The sequence below is a fragment of the Cyphomyrmex costatus genome, unplaced genomic scaffold, assembly GCF_001594065.2.
Source record: "Cyphomyrmex costatus isolate MS0001 unplaced genomic scaffold, Ccosl1.0 scaffold606, whole genome shotgun sequence".
Lineage (NCBI taxonomy): Eukaryota > Metazoa > Arthropoda > Insecta > Hymenoptera > Formicidae > Cyphomyrmex > Cyphomyrmex costatus.
In genome coordinates, this window is record NW_017280163.1 from 104183 (window position 1) to 125870 (window position 21688).

The following is a 21688-nucleotide window of genomic DNA, read 5'->3' on the forward strand; positions in this document are numbered from 1 at the left end:
ATGCGTGATGTGTTTATGTAATGAAAATAATTGATTGCAAGTCTTGATACCGGTTCAAATGGAATAATGATTTGACGCGCGATAATAATATCATCGCTATTAGCGGCGATGTAAAAGGCCAGTAATATTACTCATATTACTCATCAACTACTGTTGAGTACATATTTATTGATTTGCTGTTAACAGATGACAGCCATGTCATCGCCGAATCGGCACGACGGATCATCACGAGAAATCGGCGTGGAGCCGGGAGAGAGTCATCGACTCGGTATACTTAGGACCGCCGAATAACGCCGGCAGTCGAGAGATCGGTAACCGAAGGATCGATACGAGCAGATCGATCCACCAGCTCGCAACCTACGGCCTCTTTGCTGGCCTGGCCAGCTACTATGCGAATTGAAGCTCTCAGCACCCTCGTCGCGGTAAGTTCTAATTGTAAGATAAATTTCGCCGAATTGTTACTGCGTACACTGAGAAAAATGTCTGGTTGAATTAATTAAAATTTTAATTGAAAATGGATGAATCAGAATTATCTGGTTAAATCTACTAAATTCTAATTGTGATAATTGAAATTCCGATTGATGTTTCTGATTGGAATTTCTGATTGAGCAAAGTATTGCATAATACATTATATACAAGAAAGTAAACTAATCAAAGTTATCTTTATTTCTTTTTTAAAATAAAAAATCTAAATGGTTCATCTTCTTATGCTTTATGTGTTATGCAAAGATCTGTACCCCGGCCTTAAATGGAAAACAAGAAAATAGGCGAAAATCGCATTAATCTGGTTAGGCCTATATCGGCCTGTAAATTGAGAGATTAAGGATTGCAAATTGGAGATTTAAATTAAGCCAATGAAAGCAAAACGTATTAAAATTGAATTGATCTGACTGATCGAATTCTGATTTTTAATTTGTAATCTTTAATCTTCAATGTAATACGGGCTTTGGATAATTGACTGGTTAAATTATCTTTCGAAGAGAGTCAATCGAAACCTGCTCGACACACAAAGTGTTAACAGTAGCCTCTCCACGGATATCTCTTAATAAAATCCTTCATCATGTGCCTGTTGCGTGCGGAGTGCTTAAGGTCACCCATAATTATAATCGTGCACGAGCCCCCGTACGATTGATGCAACAATCGACCGGCGTACATGTCCTGGCGTTGCATTGTACCGGATGAGCGAGCAGCGAAACAATAATTACAATGTATAGTAACTACGTAACGATCGTAAAGTACCGCCCGCCGCGTGCGTTATTAGCATATTATTGAGATAGCGGTGTGCATACATGCGGACCGCCGATAGAGTTGTGAAGGTCTCACGTTTTCCTCTCTCAACTGCTCACGAATATGTCGATAAATTTTTAGGATTACAACGAGAATCACGCACTCTTACATTACTTTCTTCATATTTTTCTTTTATCTCCCACCCGTATTTTGCCAACCAAACATCTTCATCGCATTTTCGTATAGCTTTTACTTTCGATATAATTGTTATTATAAAAATGTATTAACTCGTATTAAAATCTCTCTAATCTCTCGAAGAGAGATTGCAATATTTGCAATCTATCGGGTGAGATATAGTACTTGGCATGCAAAACACTCATAATAAATATTCATTGTATGGATTTGTACATAAATATATTTCGTTAATATTGATAATTTTCAATGAAATGACCAGTTGAAAGTTATACGTCATTTAGAAATTTAAACAATAAACAATTAACTCATTTTCTTACCACCGTTCTATTTATAGAATAACATTGAAAAATAAATATTAAAATAATTTAACGGACAACGAGCCGAAATAAAAATATTACAATTATCATAATCTATTTTAGCGAATAAATAAGTTTTAATATCGTGTTGTTCGTTAAGATGCTTGCCATAAAATTCGTTGAGTAGTCGTAAAAATCGTAAACCTAGGAAGCATCAAAACGGTGCAACAATTAACAAAAATTATCTAAAAAGTATAGCCATATGAAGTCGGTTATAACGTATCATTTCACCCAGATATATAAAAATAATAACATTAAGAGAAGGCTCGACAATAATAAATAAATATTAAAATAATTTAACAGACAATGAGTCGAAATAAAACATTAAAAAAATTTTTTTCATTATATGAATAATACTCCATATGGAGCATTATTTATATAAATAATATACATATATATATGGAGAACAAAAATTAAGAAGATGCTGTCCTGTAAATATAGGAAAGAAAGTTAAGTGAAAATAGATTGAGAGAAACATTCAATATAAATAAGTAAAAATAACCAAATTCAGTCAAAGCAGCGATCGTTTAAATAATAAATTGCGTTATAAAATCTTCATTCGATTATACATTGACCGATATTACGATTGATACGCAGCGTTCGTAGGACCGCACGCTGATCGTGTCCAGGAGCGATCGCGGGAGAAGAGAGAGCAACATCCCTATCACCGGTCAACGTCGCGCATACCGGTAGTATCTACATAACATTACGTGCTGACGATGTACAGATACACAAGACCGGCGGCAAATTCGCGACGTTACTATACGTCCGTGATATTGATAAATGATAATCATTGGTGCATCGCGTGGCTGCTGCACCGATAATTTAATAATGGTAGATTAGTGACGCACGCACACGCACGTAAACTGGCAACAGCCGGGCCAGCCTTTCACGGCGGCATTACTATGCTAATCGGTCTGCATCGGCGCCGATGCCTTCAATAAATAATCCTCTTAACGCGACGTTAAACGGGGATACAGCTTATATGCCGCGCGCATCCCGGTGGATGTGACGACGATGCATCGACGACAAGTCGATATTACCGATTTGTGCGAATGTTGCGGATGCTGCCGGTACTCGATGAAGATACCGTCGGGATTTTGCAGAGAACGAGATTCCCGATTACCTCGGATCATCATAAATATTACGTCGCCATTGGTACATCGTCGAACATTTCGGACGTGAGACAGCAGATCTTTGAATTCGTTTTGATTTCCACAAAAATGCGTCGCTTACTATACGATTGAATCTTTTTTAATTGTAAGAGCAAGAACGAGAAATCTCAGAATTAAGAAATTCTTTTCAATTTTTGAATTTCAAGATGTATGAAAATCTTAACCAATGCGGGAACATAATTTTTAGCAGCGTTATTTTTAAGTTATGCAATGACAAAGTCATTTTTTGAATAACCGAAGAATGACTGTATGTGGAAACAGTTCTTGATTTGTTCAATCGATACGCGCCTGTACGCTTCGATTTCCGGTGAGATCGAATGCAAGTATTGGTATCGATTTCAAAGCCGCTCGTTAGTTTTCTCTATATTGAATAATTTATCGCTGTTATAGCGATTTTAATGGTAGGAGCAAAATTTCACGCTTTGTCGATGATAATAATACACAAGAGAAAAGCTAAAATTGACGATTGGCAACAGACCAACCGAAAATAACGCATAACTTTGCTGTTGCACCTGGCTTTTATGCTAATGTGTCGGTTAATGCATTAAAGTAACTTGTAAACTTTCGGATGTAACATACGCTAACTAGGGGATCTGTGAAGTTAGCACGACTGTGAAGTAGCACTTTTCTTAGTTAAATCAACGGAACTATTTTTAAAACCTAGCAGGAAAGCTATTATGGGTGCAAATAGGAACTTGAGTTAAAACCAGAGTTATAGAAAGTTTATAAATTATATCAAATTAATAAAGGGCAAAGAGCCGATAACATAACAATTTAAATTTTAATATAAATAAGAAGTAGCTACAACAAACGTTTCGATTCCGATCGAGTCATTTTCAATGTTACAAAATTCCATGTTATAATTTAACAAAATTCCATTCGGTACAAAAATTCCTAATCTTATAAATTAATTCATTATCTTAAAATTAACAGCGTGTCGAAATATATTCTTCATGCTTTTAAATTTAATTCTGTTTTGGATAGTAGAAAAAATATTTTTTTAAATAATGGATATCCTTTGTCTTTTATTTTTTCTATTATCCAAAACAGAATTAAATTTCATATTAATAATAGTTTCAATAATACAACAAGACTAATAGCAAGAAGCTTTTACTGTTCCGTATGTCAAGACAATTTCCGAAAAATTTAAACCTATTGCTAACACTTTCAATTGTAAACTGGCCTTCACTATTCCGAATACATGAAAAAATTTCACAAAAAAAAGGCAAAGATAAACTAGAACAAACTTGCAATCAGAACATGGTTTATAAAATATCTTGTGATAATTGCGATGCGAGTTACGTGGGACAAACGAAAAGACAATTAAAAACGAGAGTATATGAACACATTTCAGATATTAATAAAATTTCAAAGTCGCCTTCGGTTATTTCTAATCACCGCATTGAAACGAATCATAATTTTAAGTGGGATAAAGTTGAAATGCGTCGAGTGGCTCACCGCTCGTTAGCTCGTTACGATTGACTCGCGATCTGTAGACCCGAGTTCAATCCCACGTGCGCCCAAACGCAATTTTTCGCGTTTAATGAGCCAAAAAATGGCTCCACCTGGTGATCAAAAGATCTATCTATGATCATCAGTGCCGTTCGGATTCGGCGTTAAACTGTAGGTCCTATACATCAGTATACATATCAGTTATAGATATTTGTCTCTAATATCTGACTGAGGTAGGATTCTGTGGATCAATCACCCACAAATCCGAAAAACAATCTGATTCGAGAAACGAATATAGGCCTCGAACAAAAGAGGAAGAGGCCTATAGACGTCCTATGCTCCACATAAGGAGATAAAAGGAGTCATTATTAAAGTTGAAATACTTAATATTGAGCCTGCATACAATAAAAGATTGATTTTTGAATGGTACATATAAAGAAACAAAAACATGGAATAAACAAACAGAATGACACGAATTCATTACCAGAGATGATTCAAATATGATACATTCTCTTTCCCCTTCCTAATATTTTTCTTTTTCTTTTTTCCTACATCCTTTGTTACTAGCATGTTTTCCTTTTCGACATTGCGTTATCTATCTTAAGACGAGCAAGACAGTTTTACGAATCAGCTTTCTTCAGAATGCATTTAGTGTACTTATTTTTTATTATTACGACTTATAATTTTGCATTTTCACCTGTAATTTTTGACTTTCTATCAATAAAGTATGTTATTTGTTCACACATAATATTAATTTTATTCATTTACGATTTGTATATTTACTCATAAATAATTTTTAGATTACCATTTTTATACTTTCTGACTTTCGAATTTTCATCTGATTGACTCTAAAGCATGAAGAATATATTTCGACACGCTGTTAATTTTAAGATAATGAATTAATTTATAAGATTAGGAATTTTTTGTACCGAATTGAATTTTGTTAAATTATAACATGGAATTTTGTAACATTGAAAATGACCCGATCGAAGTCGAAACGTTTGTTGTAGCTACTTCTTATTTATTAAAATTTAAATTGTTATGTTATCGGCTCTTTGCCCTTTATTAATTTGATATGCTTTATAAGTTTATACCTATGGAGCTATATTAACTATTATGTTTATAAATTACTTATAAATATTTTTTTAGGTTATCTTATATGTGATTGTTACAGAAATTGAGTATGAAAAGCGATACAAAATTAGAGCAAATGATAAAATACAATAATATTTTTAAATACTAAATCATAAAATATAATATTATCTAAAATAAAATACCCGAACTTATTATATACTCAATTTTTATAAAAACAGTAAACTTGTAGTAACTTGTAAAATAATTTTTCTAATCTTCATTAAAATTCACGGTAGGGGAGACTGAGGCTAAAAGTAACAGGGGTAAGTAGTAACACTTAAATAAAAAAGTGTTATAAACATGATATGAAATTATAGATAAAGACAAAAGTCTATAGTGGCACCATCTATTGTATAATGACAATCAGAAGCGCACGCATCATCGTCGGGCATATGTGCAAGAGGTTATTGAAAAATACACGTAAATAAACTTCACAATTTTTTGTAATTTTGGTCTCGGTTTTTATACATTTACCTTTGAGTAACAAATAATGTATCTACATGTACAATAGTATATATATATATATATATACAATAGTATATATATTTATATACAATTATATATATATGTATCTACATATATGTAGTGTTTGATATTATTACTTATCCGAATGGTGTTACTTTTAACCCCAGATCCGGGGTTAAAAGTAACATCTACGAAATATAATAAAATCTAAAATTATATATAGTTAAAAGAAAAATATCTTTTACATCTGTATAATATTTTAAGTCTAAGAAATCATAGTTTAAAACTAACTATTCATAATTTATTAATTTCAAAGTGATAAAAAATCTGAGCCTGTTTTACAAAAAATGTTTCAACTAGCCCCTCTCTCCCCTACAAACAGATAAAGCGTCTACTTCACACTCTCCTTGGGTGTATCTGTGAAGTTAGCACGGCATTTTATTAATATAAAAAGAATAATGACAGTTCCAATAGAATTTTTCGCAGTTCTATAGTTTCTTATAACAGGATACTGCATTATTTATATTTAAAAAGCCAAGAATGAAAACATGACCATAAAAGTGCAACTGGAACTGTCATTATTTTTATGTATTTATAGAGTATCGTGAATAACTTCACAGATACCTAGATGCTTTGATATAGTTATAATATTTTTTAAAACAATTTATCTGATTACTGATAAAAAAAATATATAATTTGTAATAGCACAATAATAACAAAAAGAAAATGCATACATTGTACAAGTTGCTTATCAATTCGGCGTGATGCTCCAGCAGGTGCACGAGCACGAGGTGCCCACGAGCGCCTCGCAAGAAGATATTGTCGAATGGACGCCTTCTCCTATTATCGCATGGGTTCGTCGTGGTCTGTAATTTAAAATAATTTGGAAATAACATATTACGAATCGTAGTTAGGCATATAATGTAAAAAAAGGGGTTGGGTTCTAAAAGCCGCGTGGCTCGCCCCGTGCTTTCGCGCAAATGATTTAGTGAGTCGTGGGTGTATTTCGCCGTCGGGGCGTCGTCTTCCAATAGTTCCTTTTTTCATACGTCTAACTTGATACACGATCGCGGTGCAGGAGAAGTAAGTACGAGAAGAACACGTTAACTGCGAATAGAGTCGACACGTATAAAAAAGACTTCGAGCTCTTCCTCGTTTTCCCAATTAACATTCTATCCGTTCTGACATATCAAACAATCGTGATATGTCGCGCAGGACATACACACTGTTGAGGACAGGTGTTTCGCAATGGGAGGTACTTGTTTTATACGGAAACCACCGTCGTCGCGTCTGTCGGATTCTCGCTTTAATGACAACTTTGCGACGGACTCGCGGGAAGTACATTGAAAAAATTTTTTGACGCTTCTTCCTTCAGACTGATTCCGCTCCAATCTGTCGGCTAACACTCGGCTGGCCATCTGTGAAATCTCACGTGGCGCGTATAACGAGCGGGTCGTCATTAATTTGTCGCGTCAAGGAGTAGGAGGAAAGAGTCCTGTGGTCTCACGCGAGCATATACGCGCGTAACCGTACGCACGATTACGCATCGTGCGCGCCATACGCACGTACGTACGCAAGGCACGAAACGGCAAGGCGACTAACTAAATATTTATACACGTCAATCATAACACATGGCGAAGCATTCGCTGTCTAAACAGTCCGCGGTGCCCTTCCGTGCGAGCCACTTCGCCGTTGGCCGTTCATTATGCTGGCGGCACGCTGGAGGACCTTTCATTGCTCCTTACCTATCTCTAACAGGCACTCGATAGTTGCCGTTTGTCATGCGCTCCACGATGTTTGCCTTTCCACGGAGAAAAAAATCACATCGCGCTCGCTCGACTCGCGCCATGTGTCGCGCGCGCCGATATGTGCGCGGTATTATATTATAATAAATGCTATTATGAATTCCCGTTGTGTTTTTCCCTTTTAGTTGAATGTCCAAATTCAAAATGAGAATTGCGCGTAGTTAGAGATTCAAATAGTTACCACGATTGCCTCGAGAATGACAAAGTGACACTTGTCACGGTGATGAACAAATAGGGAGTTCTCATGATTTTTGAAAAATATAACATTTTATAATTTATATATATATATATATCTAACTGCAATGTTTAAATAATTTTTAAACGTAAATTATGCAAGAAAATAAATAATAAAGTATTGCAATATTTGAAATGCCGAAGACGGTCCGGATACGACCGAGCTCTCCCGAACACGTTGTGACGTCACACTGCAACAACGAAACCACAATTCTTCAGCAGGAAATTAATTTATTTAAAAAATGAGCAAATGAAACACATACAAAACGTGTTTTGTACCTTTGTGTAAAAGTACGACAATTAAAACACCAGGAAAATTGTTTTTTTTATGTGCCTCAAGCTGAAAATGTGAGAAAAAAGTGTTTTAAAAGTGCACATCGTATTGATGAACCAGGAAAATGGAATTATTTTTGTTGTGAAGATCATTTCGATGTAGGTATTATATAAAATATGTTTTTTATGCTTTAATATTATAAATTTGTAAAAATATTAATTATGTTCGTAAAAATATCCAACATAACCTAAAACGTAAGCTAAAACATTGAATGTTAAATGTAAAGGTATTTTGGGAATTTGTAAAATTATTACATCTAAAGAGTTGCTTTTATTCCTCGAACTTCTGGAGCATTATATCGCTCATCATTAACAATGTATTCCCAAACCATAAATACCGTTATTTTCGGTAAGTTTGTCGAATCGGCTTTAATAAAACTTGGATCTAGTTCGTTTGACATTTTAATTTTGAAATTTATATAAAGAATTTTTAAGAGTTAATTTTGCTTTGACCACAGTATATATATCCTTACACTGTGCTTTGACTTTCAACATAAGCAGCCGATTGCAGACGGTTTACTACAGTGTGACGTCACGCACTTGTCAGCGAATCAAAATCGTTTTCTCAAATTTCAAATATTATTAAACTTTATTTTAGTTTTTTAGTACCTATCCATTGCTAAAAATTACAAATTTTATTATACATAAATTTATAATAATGCATATTTCCATAATAAACAAAAAAAAATGTATTATTTTTTTTATAGGAACTCCCTATTATCAGTAGAAAATATAATCGAGAGAGATACACGATCTCTGTCTAAAAAATTCCGAGACAGCTAAGATTCAGAAAAAATCGAGAAACGAAGATATATTGTATAAAGTTAAGAATGAAAACTTTCAACTAACTTGTAGTTACCCCTGACCTCCATGCACTACTCACAGTAGTCATCTTTTGGAATAGTATTCAACGCGTTCGGCGTTCATCACATTATGAAGCTAATTCGTAGTCAATTCGCCTGGATATCCACAATGCCATCCAAACGCATTTTCTTCATTTGCATTTTTTGTTTTGAAAGTTAAAATTTGTTTAAAAAAGCGATCAATATTGTATTGATTTTGTCGTTCTCGTTCAATCGATTTTACTTCCTTTCAGTTTAATCCTAAATTTGAATTTTGAAACAAAATTCGACAACAGCTGTTCTATTTCGAAAATTTTGACAAGGAAAAAACGACTAACGGAACCCATACAACCAATTATCGAAACATATACAATTGTAATATCGTGAAAATAATTGCACAAGCACAAGTAATCGAATGTAATGATATTAAAAGTTGTCGAAAAAGATGTCGGTGTTTTTATGAAAAAAATCAATCTCGGAATTTTTTAGACAGACTGTAGTAGTTAGCGGATGGGAACATATTAAATGTTATTATAATGCAATTATTATATAATATAAGATATGAATATGTATAAGTATATGAAGTGCAGGATTGCAAGCCGAAGTGCGGTGAAATGCAACGAAATCGGTAAAAATCAAGTGGACGCGCGGGCGAGGGTCGAGTGACTCTCACAAAACGTTCGATAAATGGCGGGACGACGGTGTTGAAACCACCTTTGGCACTTTGCAATAAGCCGGGAGTGCCTCCGGTCCTTATAAACGCACAAAGACTATGCTAATGATACGAGCGTTGCATTGACGGCTGGGTAAATACGAGCCGCTGCTACAAGTCCTGACGTGAGTTTATCGTGTAAACTGCCGTTAATGATTGCCAGCAAAGGCGAACCGGCCGTTTCAACGCGCTGCTATTTTAGTGGCTCGAGTTTAATTTAACGTTGCTATCCGACCATTTAAATTATCCGGAAGCATGAATAATTATCGAATAGTCGTCAACGCGTGGAGATCGTATAAAGAATCATTAGCACCCTTCCCTTTCAACGAGAATGACAGACATTTGTCGCGACTAATCGTGAATTAACGAAGGTAATTAAATTTTTATCTATTACTTTTCAAGATTTTTGTTTTCTTCTTCTGAGAGAAGAACGTGGGCGTAGAGAGAAAAGTGGTCATCGAATTTGTTCGTATTTTAGCTTTCGTTTGAAGTATATTACCTTGTGACGTGCGATGTTTGTAACGTTTAACGTTACTCGAACAGGCAATAAAATTTTATCGGAATGCGATTCACGGGTCGTTACGAGCGCGTAAAAGTCGAAAACACGGCGTGTGCCAAAGCGCGTGCTCTTCTTCGGATGTCCTAATCTGAATGAATGGAGTAATAAAGTCGGAAGAGTTCTTCCACGATGAATCAATTATATGCAGAGAGTTTGTCTTTAATTCTTATAAAGTAATGTGTTTTTTTAGAGTAGAGCGAGAGTAACTTGACTTCCTTTCTTTTTCTCTCGATAAACAATCCTTTTAGTAAAATAGATAATTTTTTAAATAAAGAATTGATAGAGACATTTAGTAAGTTTAAACGCAAAGAAATTGTAGCATTTTAACTTAACATAAAATAACTTAATATGTATACGTATATATTTAAATTTTTTAATCTATTCTCTTATTGTTCTTTAATTTTTGCATCTTTTCTTCTTTCATTCACTGCACTATCATTTTCAAAAACGCATGTATATGGATGTGTATGATGTGTAGATGTATATGTTGTCAGCAATGTGTTGAGCTCAGCTAAGCCCACATGACTGCGCCGATCAGTCTTCTCTGAGAGAATATTTAGCGATATTTTCTCAATCGTGAAGACATATATAAGGTTCTATATCGTTATATTACCGCCCGCGCCTTATTGCGGAGTCTTGCATACCCGAGTACGATGAAAACCAAGTAGGACGGGATATTTTTCTATGCATTTTGAAAGAGAATCTTTCGTCATTCATTACACGACATGGGATTGATATTCAATCTCGCGATGGCTTATTATCGATACGATACAATATCTTATTATTTATGATGGAGCGGAACATCGAAACACGGGCGGCGAACGCCTTTGCGCACAATGTTTAACGGCGCAGTTTCTGCGAACGGGAAACCGCACTCGAGGAGGCCCATAAATTATTGCCACGCGTTCCTCCAATCGCTGCACCCGCGGCACCCACGACGAAAAATCCCGCGGCCAATGACGGGTGAGAGAATGCCTGTTGGATTATGCTTGCACGCGTAACTGCCGCCTCCAGTCGCGCAACGCGTGCACGGTAGAAGGATCGCGGATTTTTATTGGGGTCGCAGTTTGTACCGCCGCCGCCGTCGCGATTTTCTGCATATCTTTACGACTCTGCGTTCACCGTTTCGCACAAATATCGTTCTTGTTACGATATTTGCGAACGCGTGTTTTACGATTCGGTAACCTCGTATTTCTAGCATGCATGCCTTTTAAATATAATAACACCTTTGCTTTTAGATCTCTCGATGTATACCCTGTAAATCTCACTGCCGGTCTCGACGGTGGTAATAAATAACGCACGCCGATTACGCTATTGAGACTTGACACTAAAATGCTGGGGTTTTAATTAAATGTTTACTTGCGTTTCGTTGCAGGAATTAGTAATCACGGGCGATGAACGCGCCTATAAATTATAGGAGAAAGTCTCTTTTTAAATATCCTAGACGAAGTAAGAAGTATAATAAAAAGTATTAAAAAGTTGAACATAAAACGTGTGTGTGATACGAATAAAATTTTTTCAAATTTTATCTCTTCGATTTAAATTCTCTGTCTACTCGATAGCCCTGTTCAGCAGAATATTTATTTTGCAATTGTTATAAGTTTTCTTCGTATTGATTAGATTATATTTTTTATATTTTTGAAAACAATTTTTCCGAAGTATCTATAAAATTTTTCAATAGATAACGACTTGAAATAATTTTATTAGTTCATCATATAGGAAACCTAAGAATCAGCAATATCGCAAAAATTTTTACATTCTAATAATCAGTTTCAATGTTCTATAAAATTATTATTAAACCTATATCCATATAAAAATCCAGCTAAATTTTTAGATACTTCAACAAACTGTTTTTTTTTTTGTAGATTTGGAAAAATAATTTTATCTCAACGAAAAAGCTTTCAATAGTTGTATAATAAACATTCTGCTAAATGCGGCCAAATTGTGGCCAAAATCTTGTAAAATCTTTCGACGCATTTTTCTTTTCCAAGAGAATCTTATATGATTTAGATTTAATCTCAGTTAACTTGATAATAATATAAAAATTGTAATTCTCTAGCTATAATTAATCACTAAATTAATGGTTTTGTAGTAATAACTTTAAAAGTTTTTTTTTATGATTAATTATGGATGAAAAAATTTAATTTTTACATTATATCATCTCAAGGCTATAACCACAAGTTAACCAGCAAATGAAAGTTAGGTCAAAGACTCCTAACATATTTCGGTATGACGCACTAATCTCTTAGTGATAACCACCGATGAGTTTGCATGCATACAAAAGATCGATCGTCATTGATTTTTCGAATTCATGACTTGTGATAAGAAGAAAGAATAGGATCCAGAACGAACACAAACACGACCCACGTGGCGCGCGTGGAGACATAAACACGTCAGCCGATAAGCGTCCCCATGATACCGGTCTTCTCGGGGTTCTTCGAACTTTATCGGTATACCCAGGATAGATATAGGTGTATCGCGGGGCCTCGAGTGCATTCCAGGAGGCATGAGATACGGAGAACTAGTCTCCGGTGGGTCCCCGATCGCCGATGTAGCGTCATCGCCAATGCGTTATGGGACTCTAATTGCGTCACAAATTATTTTCCGCTGCTTCCACGTGGCAGGGACAGTATTTCCTCCTCCGTAAGATACATCGTGACAGAGAAGATAACCGGGATAAGGGAAGGAAAAAGTAAATGTTACTTTATCGCTTCGTATAAGTTTTAAGTAACTTTTGGAATTAGATGTCATTGCTGTCATTAGTATAATTAGTATTATTAGTATAGTATCAATATAATTAATACGGTTGTAATTAATTATACTGATACGCGTGATGTAACGCATCTCTATCAATTATAAGATTAGCTTTTTTTGGAAATGTATCTATTAGATATTTTAAAGATCATATAAATAGCGAGGAAGAACTTTTTTTTTATTAATAATTGTTACTAATTGAGATATAAAATAATAAATAAATATTAGTTGTCATAAATTCTTTATTCTAAAATTCTATAACTTTTTCTTGACTTCTAGATAAAATTTTACCTGACTTTTAATGGCTATTCTACAATGTTTCTTGCTTTTGTTTTTTTCCTTTTTGTGATCGTTTTATCAATAATTGTATTTCTTGCTATGTATTTTTTTTTTGTTTCTTTCGAAGTTCATTAACTTTTATCTTGAGAGACAGAAAATGAAAAACAGGATAAGAGGCAAAAAGACAAGATATAAAAAATAGTAAAAAGAAACAAGAAACGAGAAATAAAAAGCATATTATAGAATATATAGTAGGTTTAATAATGTTTAAAGATTTTTTTGTATTTTTGTCCTGATTTTTGAAAAATATTAAATATATTATTGAGAAATTAATTTAACATAATAACACTGAAAAAATGTTTACCATATCATAATAAATTTTTTTTTTAATATTTGTATGTAAACATTTGTTTATAATAAATAAATATTTAATCTATAAAAAAATGATAGTTAAATCAATGTTTATTGTACCAAATAAATATTATATTATATGTTAAAAATTTAATAATTCAATAAATGTTCACTTCTAAATATTAAAAAAAATATTTATTAAGATACAGTAATCTTTTTTTCCAGGTGAATATAAATTACTATTAAAAATTAATCTAATTACATAACAAACACGGGCAAGTGAGAGTAAAATCCGCAAGTTAAAAATTGTTTTTATAAATTATAACATATTTATAATATTCATTGAATATCTTACGTAATTCGAATGTTTCAACTCAATTCGAGTCATCTTCAGCGCAAATTACAATGTTATATAAATGTGAATGTCAAATAACTGTCCCATATCCTTGGAAGCAGTCACATCGTATTCCGATTACCATGTCTGTACATGAATTACCGTCTAATAGTTCAGAAACTATAAGACCACACTGCAACCAAGAAATGCAATCAACTTTATGAAGAAACACATTAAAATTATAAAATTACGTGGATATTGGAATTGTGATAATAAAACAAAAGCCTTGATTTAATAAACGCTGTGAGTTATAAAATTATAATCAATTAACTATTAATATTGCTGATACTGCTTGCATTTTTAATTGTTAAGTTGATAGTATTCCAAAACTGTGTGTATATAGGTGTGATGTATATATTAAACTTTTTTAAAATCAAGAATTTTTATTTTTTACAGAAAATTTTGCAAAATTCCCTGATGTTTCCTTGACTTTTTCAATTTCTCTGGCAATTCCCTGATTTCTCTAATTTCCAGTTTTGTAACAACCCTATGTTTATACATATAAGAAGAAGTATACATCTGGCCAATTTAAAACACACAAAAAAGGAAAAATTAAAATGTATACAAATTACACATTTAAATAAAAGTGAAAGATTAGCAGAATATAAAGAAGTCATAAAAACGTCATACTCACTTAATTTTACCGTCACGTGGCAGTTTATGATACAATTATATAATATTAAAACCGTACTTTCGTCTGACGATTAATATACGAATCTTCTGTATACGCATGATACAATACTCGTAAACGAGTCTGCAATCCAAGTGCCCGTAGCTTACGTGGCTCTTGTACGGCGCGGACAGTCGCAGCGATAAATCTTTATCCACGAAGGATTGATAATGATCGGGGCAGGTAGTGATGAAGTGTCAGACTGTCATTAGTTAAAAATTACTAAAATGAACGATGATTGGAGCGGACGAGATTACGAAAGCGTGCTCGGCTCGCCGAAATATATCTAGGATTATCTCTTTCGAGACCCAGGGAACGATCGACTAATTTCGACTTTCGCGAAAGTGCCTCTCGCACTCGGGCACGGTCCCAGCTGTTTCATTATCGCGAAAGAGAAGGGAGAGAAGAATTCGCGGGCGCTAATTGACGTTTTCTTGGCCCAGGCGCAACCGCGAGGCTTAACTTAACGTTTCTTTGGAAGCGTCGACGTGAAATCTCGCGTTCGTGTGTAAGAGATAATTTCCATCGATGTTAGAGAGTGTACAGTTTATTACACGTGCCAGTTATTTATCCAATCTTAATACAATATTAATAACTGGACTCTCTGCATTGGCGCTCGCACACACGATCGCGCAATTTGATCGCAATATGGGACAATAATCGTTTAATATTTCGATTTAGCGCATAATTAACGCTAAGTGTCATTAAGTTATGCCGCAATGTCTGCCACCGACTATATCTCTATACGATTAAAATCGCATTGCTAGTGAGAGAATTTCTTCCCCGTTCGGCTGATGCAAGAATCCGATAAGGATCGTAAAGAGCGCGATGTGTGGTCTCGCGTGTGTGAATATCCGTTTAATCCCAACGTGCGGTCTTCTGCCCAATACGAGTTCCTCGTATAGGAGGCGCCGCCGCTTAGTTAACTGTTCACCCGGAGGAACGATGGCTTAATTAAACGTCGGCGATGTCGGCTATATCGCGTCGTCTTGTTCACATAGGCTTCACCGAGAAGCTGTCGTTTGACCCTTCGATATAGCGTTGCGTAATTATGAAAGATAAGTATAATAATGCAACTCTCTCTCTCTCTCTCTCTCTCTCTCTCTCTCTCTCTATTATTATAAATTAGAATCTGATAACACGATACTCTTTTTCTCTGAAATTTAACCACAGAATATATATTTGTACCTCCTTTTGGATCGTTTCGTATTTCTTTATGAATACCCCTTTTTTTCGTGAGAGTAATATAAACAATCATAAATATTACATCTTATGCGTATTTCAAGAATATTTTGGAAAAAAAGAGGTTTAGGTTTATTTCGGTGAATGAAGCAAGCAGGTTCCGCATGTTTTGTGTGTGGTGACGAGTTATACGGCGCAATTAAATCGAAAGTGTGGTGTACTGCGAGAAAGAGGCACGCTCGTATTAACAAGCAGCAAACGGCGGCGGCGCGGCGGCGCGGCGGCGGCGCCGTGAGGCCTGTTTTGCATAAAAATTATAAGCCGAATTAATGTTTTCACCTTCACGTAAGCTTACACATATGTATACCGCGCTCGCTCACCGGCTCATGTGTGCCGCGGATTCGGACGATGCGTGACTAACGCCGTGCTTTATTGCACGTTCGTATACCAATCTCCTGTCCGGTATTTTCTCACGCGCGATCCTTCACCGCAATATTATTATTGGTTCTAATTTGACACCTCGCGAAATTTATTGTAAAGTCTTACACACATTAGTCTCTGTTCTCTATCAGATATGACAGAATTGTTTACATCGCGCCGCGTCAAAATAGCGCGCTCGTAGAACTAAGACATGCAGTATCTGTTGCGATAGAAATATATGTATTTATTCAAACGCAAATATATATATGTGTAAATTTTTACAATGTTTTATAAAAATGTAATAATTCTTTGTATTAAATTGGCATTCAATCCGTAATTACAACGACAAAAGTTTCCTATAGCACAATTCGGAAGTATCAAAAAATTCAAATATAGATTCAGGTTTAAAAGTAATTTTGTCGAACCATCAAAATAATTATGTATAATAGAATGTTTAAATATTAATAACAAGGCTGCAAAAAGTTTTAATATTCTAGCAATCAGTTTAAGTGCGTTCTACATAATTATTTTGATTGTTCAAATTATTTTTAAATCTATATCTAACTAAATGTTTAGATATAGTTTAGTAAAACTGGTTTTTTTCGATAGATATTACTTTTTATGTTTTCAATTTGTATAAATTTGATAAAAAATTTTGTTAGACATGCGAAATAATTTGAACATTCGCATGATTTTCGTTGCAGGTGGTTTGGCTGACCGCAGTCCTGTGCCCACGGCTTACTGCCGCCAACAATCTGACTTTATCCTCCTCCTCTCGAAGGCCCAGGGAAGAGCCTTTCAGAGGACATATTTCTCGCTGGTGAGTAAAAATTTTCGGACGGAAAAATAAAACAAGAAAATATTATTATCGAATTTGCTCGATTTAATATTAAATTAAAATAAATTAAATTTAAATCTTATTTAACAGTTTAAATTTATAGCCTTATACATATTAACATGTACACTTATTCATTTGTATATTATATTGTTTTCGATATTCATGGTTCATTTAACCATATTTGCAAATGATTTATTGAAACATGGTGTGCGCGCGTTACATTTGGATATTTATTTTATCAATCGCACGAAATTCGCTATCTTAATTATTATTGCTGGTGTGCATAAAATGTTAATAATGTATACGAAACGAAGTAAAATATCATGTTCCACGAAATTTTTTTTAAACCGCTACAACATTCTATCGCGTAATTTAGATACGAGCTATTAGCGCGTTTGGCATGGGAGGAATAATATCGGCGTTTCCTTCGGTGGTAAGAATTCGATTTAAATTCAACAGGGTATACTGCGGCGTAGCCGAAACGTGCTTTTATTATTTTTTTTACATATATTTCCCATTAAGTCTTCTGTTAACACGACGATTGTAGCGCGATTAGACGACGATTAGAATTTAATCCGAAAGTTTCGTAAATAACATCTGCCTGCACTTTCGAAGAACATTGGTCGAGTGAAAATACAATTTGATTAGGAAATGATGTTGATTAAAAATAAGAATTGATTAAACAGGAGAAATAATTCGTTGCAATTCGCAGGGCAGAACCACTAGAGGAGTCGACGAACAAGCGGATGACATACCGGGAGATGCAGATGATCCTGCGTCAAGAAGGCGAGGACGGCCGCCCGGTCGACTGCTGTCCTACGATAGAGGAAATGGTAGAACCGTTTGGCGGTCGAACTCGAGAAGACATGTACGTCGAGCTTTACAGGGACGGCGAGAACGTCCAGAGATTCTTCGAGTACTCCTGTAGGCTAGACGTCGTCGGCAAGCCGTGTAGATTCGTCGATCGGAAGTTCAGCAACCGGTCCATATGCGTACAAAAGCACTCGTATACGTACGCTATTATCAAGAGTCCTGGATCGAAGGTACCCATTCAACGTCAATATTTTCTCATAATTTCATCATTACCCTTTAATATACGATTATATAGATTCAAACATTTTCTAACATTACACATAGTTTTTCTAGATAAATTAATAATCGTGAAAAATAGAATTAAAAGATATAATTTCCTTTAAAAAAGAAATGTTATTCTAATCCTTAATATATATACGATGGATAATTTTTCAATCTTTTACTACACACGATGGGTCATTAGCGTGTTCTGTACATTTTTTCTTTGATCAACTAAACTAAAGGTGCATCAAGTAATTAATTATAATATTTTTTCTATTTGTTACCGATTACTTATTAATTATACAATTTGTTTAAATACGCGCAACCTTATATTAAATACTTCCTAAAGATGTTAAAGTAGTATACAATATATGTTAAAGTAAGAATCATTTAATTTTCAAAATAAAGTTATCGAAGGATATGAGAAAAATATTGTATTAATTTTTGTTCAGATTGGAACGGAGGAGCACAGAAGGCACCACCACAGGGAACGCCATCATTTTCCCGCGTTTTCCGGTAACACCGTGATCGGATCCGAATGGACGTTGGACTACATCAGAGTACGAAGTGGGTGCAGCTGCGAAATCATGCCGAAGCCGAAGAAGAAGAAAATCGCGGCGACGAAAACGAAGAAAACGAAGAGCAAACAACGCCAACCAAGGGACCAAGAGTTGGACTTTGAAACGTGAAAGTGTCGATTCGTGTTCTAATGACAATAATTATGTTGCGACTGACAAGGAGAATCCGCGTGCGAATGTGAGATTATGTACAAGATGTAGGAATGTGCGTCTGAAGAGTATTACTAATCGTCGGATGCAGTGAAAACGTTACCAACAATATCATCGATTTTTCTGATGACAATTACGTAATGATAATTTATTAGACATTATCGCGGACGTAGAACGCGCCGTTTTGTGAATGGCGCGTTTAACGTCGATCAATCAATTTATACTCCTTGGTGCTTTATTTACAAATATTTTTCTTAGCGTATATTTTAAATATTTTTTTCCTATTTATTATCAATTACTTTGATAGAAAAATTTTGCTTATTAAACTTAGGTATGATTTGTCAAATTTCATTAAATTATTTGCCTAATTTGAAGTTACGATCTTACAAACCGATTGTTAACGAACAAGGCCTGGATTCTTGAAAAATTTCGCATATACGAAAATGCACGAAAATACGTTACTGTAATATACATATGTTATAGATTTTTCTGATTTTTCGTATACGGTACTTTTTAAGAATCAAGCCCCAATATACTTTCGAAAACTTTCATAACGAAGAGATAATTGATTAATGTCGCAATTCAAGAACAATATTTCAAGATAATAATATATTGAGATAATTTCATTGATTCTTAAAATAGGCGTCTTGATGCGCATTAATTTAATGGTTTAGTGTAATTAAATCTAATCCTCATTTTACCGGCGGCCAGTTTTCATTCTGTACTTTTACGTGTATTTTATATATTTGTACGTACTCGGTAGTTTGTGAGAATTCTAATAAGATAAATAATATTTCAATTAATTAGAATTTAACTCATTGTATTTATATCTAGATCTGCGAGGCACGTTGTTATTCAACAACGAGGATGCGAATGATAGTACTACTAAAATTTATATTTAATTAAAATTGGTGTAAAGTATATTTTATTGAAACTAATACGATTCGACTTAAGAAGCATTAATTAGAGTAAAACGTGCCAACAGCCATGACAATTATTAATAAATCTGACTATCTCGTAAGAAATACGGAAAAATACTATGTAAAACTTTTAGTTAGATTAAGTCTTTTTCACTGTGCGAATTTTTATTGCACGTCGATACGATGCGTAAATGAAAAATATGTTATGTTAATGACTAAAATATTTCTCCTGCTCTTTTTCTCTTAATTTCTTGCACGGTACATTGATAGATAATGATAAAAATTGATTTGATCAATTTTTATATTACTACGATGTGCAATGCAGATTTGTGGAGAATTATATTGTGGAGAGTTATATTTTTAATTTATATATACTCGCAAAATAATTTTTATATTAGCACGTTTATTTCTGAGAAATCTTTAATGCACCGCTGTACATATTTCCACGGGAAATAAGGAATTTGCTGTTTTCTGTCACAATGTCTATGTATGTTTCATAATATTAACATGTTTGTTTAATTACTTTTGATATATATGTACGTCTTCAATATAACTGCCGTATTAATAGTATAAATGACTTCTAAATAATATTTGTTGTATCATATGTAACACCTTCGTAAATATGCGGACATGTTTTCTGTATCGCCGTGTAAACATTGTACATAAACGTCATTAATACACTTGTTATAAAATATGATTTAGCACTGTATCTTTTTCCATAATACGTATACAAGGTGTTCTAAACTTTTTGACACACCGCTTGTGGACACACCACTTGTAGATAAACCGGACTAAATTGCGTGGAAAAGTTTTTTATTTTGCAATTTTTACAATTTTTTAAATTACTTAATAATAAGTAGACTGTCTAAAATCGATATAAACAACTTTAAGATATCTTTGAAAAGTGAAACATTTTTAAGATATTTCATAAAAAAACTTTGAAAAATATCTTGAAATTATCTTATGTGTCGATTTTACTTGCTTATTCAGCAATTTTTAGAAATTAATATTTTCTTAATTGTAAAATGGTAGGGGACTTCGATTCGGTTTAGTCCATCTATTTGTCCATGTTAAAAAGAGACACCATGTACAATTCATTTCAAGTAAAATGAAATACATAAATATAAACTTTATTATAAATAAACTTTTAAGATGAAAATATTCAAGGACTCTTAATATAACAATATTCAACATAAATTAAAAGGGCGAAGTAAGAGTCAGAAGTAAAGGTACATAAATATATAGATTAGGGGAGCCACCCCCGATGATCTTGACCTTGACATATGTTGTCAAGGTCATGACCCTGAGTAACCTCCCGCAGGTTTTAGGTGGCGGTCACTGTCCGTTAAAAAGTTATTAACAAAAAAAGTTTCAAAATTAACGTACCATTTCTCAGAAATTATACATATTAACGTATAATTTCTGCCATATATGTATTATAACAAGTACTATTTTACATCTCCTTCTGTTTAAAGTAAAGCGGGGAGCACAGACTTTTGCATAACGCATAATACATATACATAAGGAATTTCATTGGCCCATTTTCTTATACATGAGTCAATGGACCAATCAAATTCTTTATGTATATG

General features: G+C 34.0%; 1 protein-coding gene across 1 annotated transcript; it reads left to right on the forward strand.

Moving 5' to 3' along the window:
• The first annotated feature begins 364 nt into the window (after positions 1–364).
• Positions 365–19140, forward strand: LOC108779632 (uncharacterized). The gene is made up of 4 exons (XM_018547090.1): positions 365–422; positions 17244–17359; positions 18090–18420; positions 18904–19140. The coding sequence occupies exons 1-4, from the start codon at positions 390–392 to the stop codon at positions 19138–19140; spliced, it is 717 nt and encodes a 238-aa protein (XP_018402592.1). The 5' UTR covers positions 365–389.
• The last annotated feature ends 2548 nt before the right edge of the window (positions 19141–21688 follow it).